Here is a 13,203-nt window from a genome sequence, read left to right as displayed (position 1 = left end):
AGAACTTTCATATCACAGTGCCGGAGAACCAAAGGTAAGGGAGGTGGAACACACCATAAGCAAGGTGGTAATGTGCTCCTGCACTGTGTGCTAGTAGTGCATCAAAGTAACAGTACCTTGCTTATTGTGTGCTCACTTTATTGTAATGGTCATCTGACAGTAACACGGTTACAAGCTGCCAATTTGCTATCAATATTTTTATGTCAATACATTTTCACATATTGAAGTAGTGCTGCTCGAGGTTGGGCAGGGTGAATGTTTAAGTCCATTATAATATCTTTTACTGATACCTCTACCACTATTATATTTAGAACTTATTTTAGCAAAAACATAGTAGTACCACATTTATGTAGCTGCTGTCTTACATTTTAAACAAATAAAAATATTAATAATAATAATAATTATTATTATTCCACCTCTTCTGCATTTCAGTTCTGTAAATACTGATGACTACATATAGATTTGCTGATAAAGTCAATAGAACTGTAAATCACTAAATGTGGAGAATATCCACAATGTATTTCAATTTATAAATATGAAAATTTTCCCCTCAAGCAGTGACACTGAAAAAATTATATTAAAGCAATAATCATGTGAAGATTTTTTCCTACTAACAGTGGAGGACAGGTAGAGTTTGGACCGGGGTGCCAAGTCAATATGTCTAAACTACTGGCTTCACTTATAATGTATTATGGTGCGGAGTACTCCTAAACTTGGCCAAGGGAGGATGACTCAGGGAAAACTAATTTCATTACATATGGATACAAGAATTTTTACTATTTATTTACATTTAAATATTTGTACATATAATTATAAAAGTGCTATAGGCTTATTCAATGCTTAATTTACAGAGAAAATTTATAAGAACAAATATTCATTTCATACATAGTTTAAAAGTTTAGAAATTATCACAGCTCAAAGAAACTGATCCAGTTACAACAAAAACATCTGACATATCTTTGGCAAGATTATCCACATTATATACATCACTTAAAAGTATGAAGTGATTGAAGACACATTCAGTACCAAGGAACAACTGAAGTAGAAATAAAAACGGGTATCACTCACATCCATGAGACAACAGCACCAGAAATCAACATAAATAAATCTATACACATTAATGAGAATAATACTTTCCAACATTTTACATGTCTCTGCAGTCTTTATTAAAATACTCTTAAATAAGTTATTTTTTTAAAAAGTTCTCAAAAAATTAACTTTTTTGTGCTTCTTCTGAACTAGAAATTGTATCTGCCTTGCTACTAGAACCTTGTTTAGGATGTTTTTTGGATGGGGATTTCACTTTTTTACCAGTCTTCTTTTTCTTTGTATCAACTTCTGGTTTTGGATCCTTATCAGAGGTTAGTTCAGAACTGGCATTTTCTTTTGCCGATTCTTGCTGTGTTTCACCTAATTCTTCAGCTTTTGGAGGGTTTGTTATTTCCGACCCAGCTGGTATCGGTTCAATTTGCATCACAGATGTCTCATCTACAGTCTTTGGTTCAGCTTCTTTTGAATTCTCTGGTGTAGCACTAACATTTTCTTGCACTTCTGTCTCCTTCGTTGTCTGTGGTAAGCGTGGTTCTTTAACGTCACCTTCCTTCTGAACTTCCACATCTGTTTTTACTGCCACATCTTTCTGTGGAAGAGCCTCTGCCTCCATCTGTACCAGATCAGTCTGATTTGATGCAGGTGGTTCTACTTCCATATCACTTTTATCTATCTTCTCTGAAGGCTTCTCACTTGCAACCTGATTAGTTGATTCAGTCAATGGAGCCTCAGGTGTCACTACCATGTCCATTGTCAGCTGTGTATCAGCTGATTCTCCCTTATGTTCACCATTTTCATTTCTGTTAGTTTCAGTTACTTCTGCTGAAGGCTGAGATTCACCTTTTGTTTCTATCAGACTTGATTCTGTCTCTGACTGTTGTGTTGGTGCTGAGTGCTCAACATCCATTTTCTCAATATGTTCCTCAGTCTCTTTAACATCTGGCTCCATTTTCTCACCTGCATTTTCCAGCACTGGAGGCTCAGGCGCAACTATGTCAGCCTCCATCTCTTCTGCTGGATTTTCTTCTCTCAGTTCAGTTGTGTCACTATTATCTACTGACTGCATCCCTTCTGTGTCTTCTGAAACTGCATTTTCATTCTGTTCCTCTGGTGCTGGCACCTTAGATTCCAGAATACTGATACATTTCTGTATACTGCGTATTGCTTCCTTGCGTGCTTGCCTCACGTTTTCCTTACCCTCTGTATCAATATCATCTAGCTTTAATAAATTCCTTGTTAACATTTCATCAAGGTATATATACTGCTTATCTTTTCTGGAGGTTCCAGCAAAATTTTCCACCATTCTCTGAAGATTTTCCACATCCTTCTGGACAGCTTGGACACGATGAATTGGATCATTAGGCTGTGGAGGCTTTGCCTGCTGAGGCTTAGGTTGTTGTGATGGCTTCGGCATCTCCTTTGGTTGCTGTGCTGCTGGCTGCTGCATACTTGGAGCTGAATTCTGTTGAGAAAATATTGTTTCAGGTTTTGAGTGTGGTACATTCTGCTGTGGACGAGTATATTCTGTCCGTGCTGACTGTGGTGGAGAATAAAAACGCTGTTGTGGCTGGAACTGATGATGCGATGTGTACGTCTGTGGTTTTGAAAATGTCTGTTGAGGCTGTGGAGGAATCCTCTGTGAAAACACTTGTTCTGGAGGTGGTTCTTCAGAAGCCAGATTTTTAGGAAGAATAGGTTCATCTCTCCCTTCAACAAAAATAGGTATATGCCTCACATTGCTAGACGATTGCTGTGGTGACTGCGGTTTCTGAGGTGCAACAGGTGGTTTTCCTGGTGTTATGTTAACTCTGGAAACATATCTTTGAGGCTGAGGTGTTTGCTGAGGTTGATTTTGAGGCTGGGGTGGTTGCTGATTTCTAGCATCAGGAGGTGCAGACATGGAACGATGGCCACGATTCCCACCATCATCTCGACCAGCTTCTCCTTGCTGAGGGAAAGGGTTTCTGCCTCTGTTATCCTCTGGCTTTGGAGATGATGTGCCCATTTCACTTTCCACATTGCTGCCACTACTGCTGCTTCTTGCCTGTGTGTGTGGTTCAGCTTCACTTGACCCACGTCTATTCTGTCCCCAGGTGCCAGTATGTGATGGTGATCCACTCATTTCTCCAGCCCAAGGAGGACACCGAAGTTGGTCTGCAAATTCTGGATGTCGCTGTGCCAGATCATCTAGATGGGCACGAATATCCTGTCGTCCACTCCTGGGCATCATGTCGTCGTCAAACGGAAAGCCGGTCTGAAAGAAGCAACTCATAAATATTTGTAGTACTTAAACATGTGGGCGAATCTTACAGATACCTTGACTAGATTACATTAAGAATAAATCATTGCAAGTTACTAGCAGTGTTCAACAACACTCAACAGACATTACAACTACTTTATCATCAGATATTTAAAAACAATGATTTTTCATAGTTGTCCCCAAAACTACTAAATTTAAGGCTCTGGGCCCTGTTCCGTGTACCTGCAGCCTCTCAGGTGTCACTGATTGTGACATGACGGGAGTCCATAACAATAAACAGTATCTGTTACATGTATTGTATCCATTACTGATAGTCTACTTCCCAGCATTTCAAATCACAACCTTAACTACCGTAAAACTAAACACACTGATCTGCACGAAGTTTATTTTGGCTTATATTTCCTCCCAGAGATTGGAGCATTTGGATGTGACTCTAGTGTGCTATACTGCTTGGGAACATGAATGCAGGCATTATTAAGGTTCCAGTTGACCCACCTGACCACAAGGGAGGTGAACACAATTTGCATCAAGCACATCATAAACCCTTCACACCTGCATGTGCCATCCAAGAACAAGTAATGGGCTACTTGCTCTATTCCACCATCCCACACTGCTGGTCAGAGATTAGTGGCAGCCTGATCAGGGGATCAACATACCATGCATAGGCTGCCATGAACACCACAAACTGCTGCTTTTGGACTGGTGCATAACTGGAAAGCATGGATTGCTGATAGAGTCATACTGTGCTCAGTAATTAAACACAGTTCTGCAATACCCTGGATGAACATTATCTACAAGTATGGCAGCAACCGGGGGAAATGCCCCATTCCTCCAATGTTTAGGAGAGGCACAGATGTGTTACTTCTGGCATCAAATTTTGGGGAACTATTGAGGACAATACTCATCCCACATGGCACATGTGCCTACAAACACCTGCATGAAAAGACATTCCTTTGGCCCAGACCTGTCCCAAATAGAAAGTGTGAGATCAGCTTGGGCACTAACTGTCCCAGTGCCAGTATTCTGGCTATCAAGGACTAGTTAAAATTATTGGAGGCCAGCTTGCCTTAGTAGAGGCTAAAATGGCTCATGACACCCTTGTCAACAAAATCAATGCAGTCAGGCAAGAAAGACCACAAGATAGAGGGGTGGAGGATGCAACATCGCAGTGATAAGTGGCCACATACTACCCCAGTTCTTTGACACAATTTTGTAATCATCAAAATAATATAATCACACCCTCACAATCTGTGAAGTTTTCTTTCATTTTCTCCTCTCCTTATGGGTGCTAGACATTTCTTGTGGGACTGGGAATTTTTTTCATATTTTGCTCTATGCAGTAAAATATATTGAAGATACTACTGGTAAAATATGCATTCTATTTTCTTTTGTCCCACTACCTTTCTGGTCACACTCTCAGCTCCTCTGAATAGAACATCTCCACTTCCTAAGACATTGTCTAAGTGAATGCCTTTCACCATTTTACACAGAATGTGATATGACATGTAAAACAGATATACAATCAAACAATGTGCAATAGTTATCAGGTATCTAACATCTGTCTGAGGGCTGTAGGCTGTTTAGGGTGTACCTTGGTTTAAAACTTTCATATGGCATTTGTTTCTTTTTTCAAAGATTAAGAAAGACACAAGCAGAAAAGTTAAAATGTTCACACTGAGGTAAGTAGAATATAGCCTCTTGCTAAACCAAGCACACCATCTCCATTTACTCTCAAACATGACAACACAATCACCTGCTACTGGGAGCTCTGTATCCACCGCCATTATTTCACACAGACCCATCCGACTCCCTATCAAGATGTCTAACGCATACTTGTGTGGAGAATTATATCATGAGGAACCAATAGATGACTGAAATCCTGATAATTTCACCTGCAGGATTTGGCCAGTAAGTACAGGTCATATCTTGGTGTAAAATTCTTGAACCAAACTTACAAGATCACATGGGAACTGGATTTTTGTATTTTTTGTATTTACGGTGCATGAAGTTCAGAACAAATATCAATCCACCAAAGCAGTTACATGAAACTCCCATAAATTCTCAAGAAAATAGACTTTGATGTTTTCCGAAACCTGTAATTCCCTAAACTCAGGTAAATTTTCTGAAGAACGTTGTGGGTCTGTGGTAGAATGCTCACTCACTCACTATATGAGTGTTCTGGGTTTCATTCTCAAATGTTCCATTTTTTAAAGAAAGAGGCTTGTTCAACAAGCATTATGATGAAGTGCAAAATACATAAAGAGGGAAAAAATTAATTTGTAATGGTTTTGAATCGAAACAACCCTTAGTAACATTCTTTTACAAAAGATCAGTATTTTGGCAATGAAAACTGGATTTTCATGTGCAATACACAATTGGAAATACAATAGTGTGCATTTTCATAAATAAGACAATTAGGCAAGTGAATTAGCATATATTTCATGAGTTCTATTTTAAATGATCTAGGTATTCAAATTTAATGGAAAAAAGAAAAAAATAACTGAAATAAGGCTAACTAGCAATCTTAAGTCTTAAGCACTGCCCATATATCATTGAGGTGTTATTTTACACATCACAGAAATACTCTCAGAACATCCATTAATGAGTTATATCCAGGAATCAAACCAACATCCCCCATATGGCATGTTAACTTTCTACCACATGACAACTTGGACCTTGATTTTGGGGATTAAAGACACTTGGAAATGTCTATTTTCTCAAAAATTCTTTGCGAGTTGCATCACATTGTTCTGGCAGACATGCACACCATAAATATAAAAAAATTACAAAAATTAAATTTCTGAGTGCACTACTACTTAGTACCAATGCCCCAGATGCAATTCCAAGACTCTTTCCACAGTGTTACGAAGAATGTGTGTGTGTGTGTGTGTGTGTGTGTGTGTGTGTGTGTGTGTGTGTGTGTGTGTGTGGGCACGCGCGCTACTCACTCGCCAGTCTACACAAAACTAGTTTAATTCACACATTACATGCAAGTGACTGACCCAAATGGCATTAAACAGGTCATGAACCAGAACAATAGATACAGCACCAAAAATATGAAACATCTAGTGCAGCAATATTTCAGTTTCTTTTCATTCCATTAAATATATTGATAATTTTGTACACACAGGGTCTGTAAACAAGTAAAACATATTCCAAAGAGGGTAACAAAAACATTTAATGTTCCACAAAATGATCTGACATTATTTCTTACATTTTGTCGCACGATATTTCAATGGCACTTTAACATGTGTATGTAAAGTAAGCAGAAAGGAGTGTGCACTCACAGTAACTTAATAAAAGTCATGTAGACCAAAATTTAGATTAAGCCAATATCTGTCTTGTCAACATTTCAACTAGTTCCACCATGAATCACTAAAACAAAGCCTTTAAAAACCTCAACATTTATCTCAGTCATCATTTAGAATTCTAGCTTTTCTAACTGTTATCCAGTCAGTCACTGTCTAATTAGTTGGACGGATATGAGGCAACAGACACGCTATTTTGAGCTTTAGTTACTGTCTAATGTGTTATATTTGCTACAAATTTGGAAGACTAAGTATATGTTTCCAGAAGTAACGACTTGCATTCACAAGCTGACATACATACAATCATGTACGCAGTTTGAGGCTGGGGAGCACAATGACAGGGTTCTTTGATTTCATGAGCAACCATGACACATTAACAAGTCCTTGATGCCTTAGCTAAACAGTAAAGTGGTCCCTACATTGCCTGTTGCAGACGCTACTACTTAATCCTTTTTTTTATATGGGCAACAATTCTAACATAAATGGATGAAATACTAACAGAAAGTTTGTACTGTTCATTTTTTATTAAACCTCTATGTCCTATTACCAGTGAAATCTTTCAGCAAGCCATAGTTAGACAAGTCTGCTATAGCTTTAATGAGTCAGCCCAGGAAAATCTGAAGCAACTTCAGGATGCCACAGAAAACTAAAATGAAGGTGTCTGGGCAGGGATTTGACTGTGTATATACAAGTATTTCAATGCTACCGACTGGCATCCCTGGTCACACACTCGCCTGTATTTTAACTAAGTATTGGTATCCCCAAACATGTTGGTTTTAAGTAGGAATGTTCGAACATACCATAAACTCAAAAATATCTAACCACAACAGGAATATGGGATTTTCACTGGATATAAAATATAATTATGGAATGGGGCGGGGGCAGAGGGGAGGGGAGAGGGATGTAACATTTGACGTCTATAGGCTTTGCCAACACACAGCAAAACCATCTTCCAACCACACCTACCCTACAGGTCAGCCTGTCCCCTCAACATCCACATATTTTAAAAACAACCTATGACAACTTCACTGACCATAACAGAACATTCATCAATACCTTTAATACACCCTCACAGCACCAATTAACCTACTTTAATATTTTTCCACTAGAATCCATATGAATAATCAATGCTTTCAAATGAACACACATTTTAGAATGCAATGAATGTTAATAAGCAGCTTACAACATTCTGAGACAGTAGTATGTTCAGGATGTGAGACAGTACTGTTGCAGTAGACATTTCATAAAAAGGCAATATTTCCCTACAACACCCAATTGGGGTAGTATTCAAAACAAATTATTACTGCACAATTAAAAATGGCCTGTTCATGTAATTTAACTAACATAATGAATAATACACAATAAGGTTTCTGAATAATTTCTTTTATGCCACTTAGTCTAATAAAATTCTTTAAGATAATTTTTAAAGATAATGTGATCATCTCTTCATTCCAGATGCTACTTTTAACTTTTGTTGGAAACAGAAGCTGTGCCACAAAACTGCGCAAGTGCTTAGAATGCACATAATTTTCAGATACTGCAGACAACACTGCACACAAAAGTGCATTTCCCCCTTTTATAAATCCATTCATTCACTAGCAAGTGTGTTCAATTACTTTTTCCAACACCTTTGAACATTTTTTGCTCACACTAAAAACTTACAAAAGCTTGTAATAACATTTCTTGTGCTACAGAGTTTAACTGGTAACTGCACACACTCAGGACTTATGTTCCCATAACAGATCTGCAACCGTACTTCATTGTGTCCCTGAGAAGCACAACTTCACTGGGTAACATTGCGTTACACCCTATTTGGGCATTTTATCAATAAGAGAAACAATAGTTTTTATCAACTATACCAAAAATTATCAGAAATACACAATGACGACACTTCCCACCAATCTGTATTACTACCAATGATTGCTTCACTAAGTTCACTATGAAAAACATAGTTATATAGAGGACCAACCTGACAAGTATTCCCTTTAATTGCCCAGAATGTTCTCCAAACCAATTGCGAAAAATCGTTGCACAATGACATAGCGGATCATCATCCATAAAAATTCCATCTTTGTTTCGGAACATTTCAGTCTATGAATGGTTGCAAATGGTCGATGATTGGTGAAAATGGACCAGAGGACCAGTTCATTCCACGTAAACACAGTGCACACAATTATGGAGCCACCACCAGTTTGCACAGCATCTCATGACAACCTGGATCCATGTCTTTGCGGGGTCTGTGCCACACTAATCCTACCATCAATTCTCACCAACTGAAATCTTGACTCATCAGACCAGGCCACCATTTTCCAGTTGTCTAAGGACCAAATAATATGGCCACAAGCCCAAGAGAGGCACTGCAGGTGATATGCTGGTAGCACAGGCAATCACATCGATCGTTTGGTGCTACAGCCCATTAATGGCAAATTTCACCAAACTGTCCTGATGGTTACATTTATCATATGTTCCACATTTATTTCTGTGGTTATTCCATGCAGTGTTGTTAGTCTGTTAGTACTGGTAACTCTAGAGGAATACTGTTGCTCTCTGTCATGTGAATGCCATTGACCATTGCATTGTCCGTGGCAAGAGGTAATACCTGAAATTTGGTATGCTTGGCACACACTAACCACTCCAGATCTCAGAATATTGAATCCCATAATGATTTCGGAAACGGAATGTCCTGTACACCCAGCTCCAACTATCTTCCGCGTGCAAAGTCTGAAGTCCATTCGTGTGGCCATAATCAAGTCTTACACTTTTTTCATGTGAATCACCCAAGTACAAATGAAAGCTCCGCCAATGCACTTCCCTTTTATACCTTATGTAAGCGATATTACCATCGCCTCTGTGTGCGTATCGCCATCACATGCCTTGCCACATCGGTGTATGTAGAGTGTATGCACTTAATATGAATCTAAATACTTTAATGTGTAATGGTAAGACTTACTAACCAGAAGGTACTTTCAGAGAGTACAATTGCAAGTGGTAATTCCCAGCCTTCTTTCAGACTTATCCACACATTTATAGGAGAATTTACAATTTAATGTGGCATCTGTACAAGAATGCAAATTGTCATAATTTTACATTAACAATTCAATGCTGCAAGTGAAACAACTGGCAATTAGGTCAAATAAACAATAAGTGATAAGTTCATTGACAGACTGGAATCAAATTCCATACCTCTGGATTGACAGCCTTACTTCTACTAGCCAATCTGTCACATTTGTCAATAATGCAATACAGCATTTCTGAATTTACCTGGTAGAAATAAGCATCCATGAATAACAATTGTCAAATCTTAAGCAGACATTGCTAATGATGTAGACCTTCTGGTTAGGCTACACATTTCTCAGTCATCACAATTTTTTTATTTCATATTGACATTTGTTTGTGTGGGAGTGGAGAGTGGTCAAAGGCCCTAATACACTGAAACGACGTATAGCAAAATGTTTCAAATGTGTCATGAGCAATAGAAAATCATCCTAGAAGCACCCTATTAAGGGCTACACAAATTTGAAGAAAAAATTTTATATAAAAATTCCTCAGAATTCCAAGAGTCAAGAGGAAGATGGTGTCAAGAAGCTCGCAATAAATTAATGGCGAGTGGAATTGGGGGTGGGGGGTGGGGGTGGGCAACATACCCCAATGACTTTTCTTCCCTCTCAGCTAAGGTATTTAACAGCCATAAGCAGTAGTTCAACAGCGGTTTTTAAAACATCAGTAATTTTTATGGAATAATATTCATGTAATTACCACGTGCTGAAATATTAAGTATTATAAAATTTGTGATTTATAATACTCAATAAAATTAAGTTTCTTTCCTAGCTTAACAGCCACAGAATTCCCCGAGAACTCCAGGTTTTCCAAAAGAATCGCTGCCCTGGCTATTGCAGCTTATACTCTTTAACTCAAATGACTCCATAAACTCAATCTCAAGATGAAATCTGGGCATTCCTAAAATGCAATATGGAGAAAAAGAAATTCCATGCCATTTCAGTACGCCGTAACACCTTACACGTTGCAAACAGTAAAAACTTGTGTGTCGTATATACCAATAACTTGCTTTCATTGTTTTAAATGGGGGTAAATTCCTTCTTTTTAGGAAGTGGACTTCCAGTTCTATTATAAGGTTTAAATACATTAACACTTCGACTGACAAACCATAATGTAGACAGTACTTTGCTGAAAAACTTGAGCCTTTGATAAATAAGTTATCAACATTGTTTCCTTTCATGAAGCACAATGCTAAGAGAGAGGGGAGGAAAAAAAAAACACACCAAAGCAATGAGTGGTGAGTCCTTTTCAGCTGCTCAAATTGCACTCAACTTTCCATGTCATTTTGCCATTCTTTGACAATGTTGTAGACAGTACATTACTGTTACTTTGGATCTTCAGTTCAGGAAAGTGTTACGCCCTATAACACCATGTGAATTGGTCTCAACATACTGAACCACATTAGCTCAAAACAATTTTCAAGCTATTTGAATCTTACCCCATTTTCTATGTACACAAATTTTAACAACAATCTTATCAACATAACCTGTAACAATGTTTATTTCAACATACGGTGATACCTATGCAGCACAATTCATTATAATTAGAACCACAATTTCACCTAACCGAACTACAACTGTTGTTATGTTTGGTAATCCTAGGTCACTTGCCCCTTAGATGTATAATTATACCACAGCATTTCAATTTCCTCCTTAACCTAACACACACACACACACACACACACACACACACACACACACAAGCCGATAGTACAAGGGAAAAAGATCTCATTAAATCTTGCTGTTCAAAAATAAACGGCCGGTGATAGCCAGAAAGGTGAAACGTACAAGAAACCTGTTATTTTTACCTCACCTGCATGTAAGTAACAGGTCCACGAGAACTCTGCGATTCCATCGTTATACCAACGGAGCACACGTTTAATACACCACTCCAGTATCTGTAACGCTACTGCGACGACCGCAAGGCAAACCGGACTTAAATACAAGGGCTGCTGACTCAGCAGCCACGGCCATTTGGGGCTATTTCAGTTGAACGATGCGCCAACTACGTCACAAGCAAAGTCTGTGGGTGTGATACGTGAATAGCTTGCCCTCCCCACACGTGTTGAAGCCTGGAATATTCCCCAACTCCCAACAATCTCTGAACCAACTGACCAAAACATAACTACTAGTAATGTAAATCACCACAAAAATGTGCACAAACCATACATACATCTGAAACAGCGAGGTCGGGCTGAAACTCAACATTTCCTTCCCAAAGTGTCACGTCATACTTACAAGAGAACCCTAATATTGTATCGCTGATTCTGATAATGCCCCGTGAAAGATTAACCGAAGTTGACTACTGTCAACGTATCTATAAAAACAATTTCTTTCCTATGACAAATTGGTACACTACTAATTTCTTCTTTCTAGAGCGTCTCTTCAACCAAAACAGGCAGAAAACTATCATCAGGTCTCCCGTAAATCACCTGTGCGTAACAGCAACACACCGTTCGTGAAAACGGAAACAAATAATTTCACCGAATGTCACACGATTTCGCTTGACTAAACGTAGGGCTACTACTAAAAAGGTTTTTTGTGGTTAAGTATGCACACCAGGAAACAAAAAAACGCCATGATATATCTAAAATTTGTTTCTGCAAACCGATATCTAACAGCACTCTCAAATGCTGGAAAAGTCCATGTCACAACAAGACATTTGCAAAAAAAGACATGCGGCTTACATCCACAGCAACTCAACGAACTCCCTCATTCCTTACTGTTGACGTATCACTATAACTGCGAGAATTCCAGTACAACTTCTAGCGGAGCGGAAAAAAACGTTTTGCAACTGACATTTTTTTCCGGGTTGTGTAGCACCGAAGTGTTTATATGTGGTATCAAGTACTTTATTTCCGCAGAAAGTTTCAGAGTATACTGAAGAGCAACACTGCCGGCTACTTCCAAAACAAGAAAGTGGAATTACGCCAGTCGTTAAATCCATATAACCCATATAATGCACTTTAGTATTAAAACCTACATAACGCTTACTTGGATATACGGTTGCCTTAACTTTGCAAATGGGGTCACACTTACTTTACGCCAACCTCCTTTACAGTTAAGTAGGTAAACAAATTGTGATTGAACACACGGTATCTTATAAACAACATGTGTTGATACAATTGTTGATATAAGCACACTTACCCTAGAAGAGAAAGATCCCGACGGGTGAACAGATCCCCAATTTGGAGCAGTATCAAAGAACATCTTCCGCTCTTGGTCAATATGATTTTTTAATTCGTTGATTAAATCATCACCAGATTTACCACGAAGCCGTTCACTGAGTCTCGGTTTGTCACGAAACGAAAATGACATACTAAGAGATACCTTGGCGAGGCTGAATATATACACTCAGATCTGCCACCCACAAACCACCAGAACATTCTCCCACGACAAGCTCGAATCCACCAATAAGCGACGCGGTACGGTGCATCTCGTGTCGAAACGTATACGATAATCGATGCCTGAGAACAGTGGCGTAGTTTCTAGAAACATCGAGATCTTTCAGATGTTCAAAACCCAAACT

General features: G+C 38.7%; 1 protein-coding gene across 2 annotated transcripts; it reads right to left on the bottom strand.

The window, feature by feature from the left end:
- Positions 1–762: 762 nt before the first annotated feature.
- Positions 763–13,088, bottom strand: LOC124776973 (BAG domain-containing protein Samui-like). 2 transcript variants are annotated; one of them, XM_047252214.1, is made up of 2 exons: positions 12,822–13,088; positions 763–3,304 (listed from the first exon to the last, which is right to left on the bottom strand). In XM_047252214.1, exons 1-2 carry the CDS (start codon positions 12,990–12,992, stop codon positions 1,214–1,216), a joined length of 2,262 nt encoding a protein of 753 aa, XP_047108170.1. In that variant the 5' UTR covers positions 12,993–13,088; the 3' UTR covers positions 763–1,213. The 2 variants fall into 2 exon arrangements, with proteins under 2 accessions (XP_047108170.1, XP_047108171.1); XM_047252215.1 differs by lacking the exon at positions 12,822–13,088 and adding an exon at positions 11,488–11,645.
- Between the last annotated feature and the right edge of the window lie 115 nt (positions 13,089–13,203).

The sequence above is a fragment of the Schistocerca piceifrons genome, chromosome 2 (genome assembly GCF_021461385.2).
Source record: "Schistocerca piceifrons isolate TAMUIC-IGC-003096 chromosome 2, iqSchPice1.1, whole genome shotgun sequence".
NCBI classification, from domain to species: domain Eukaryota; kingdom Metazoa; phylum Arthropoda; class Insecta; order Orthoptera; family Acrididae; genus Schistocerca; species Schistocerca piceifrons.
Note: the sequence above shows the minus strand (reverse complement) of the source record. Positions and strands in the feature narration are given on the sequence as shown.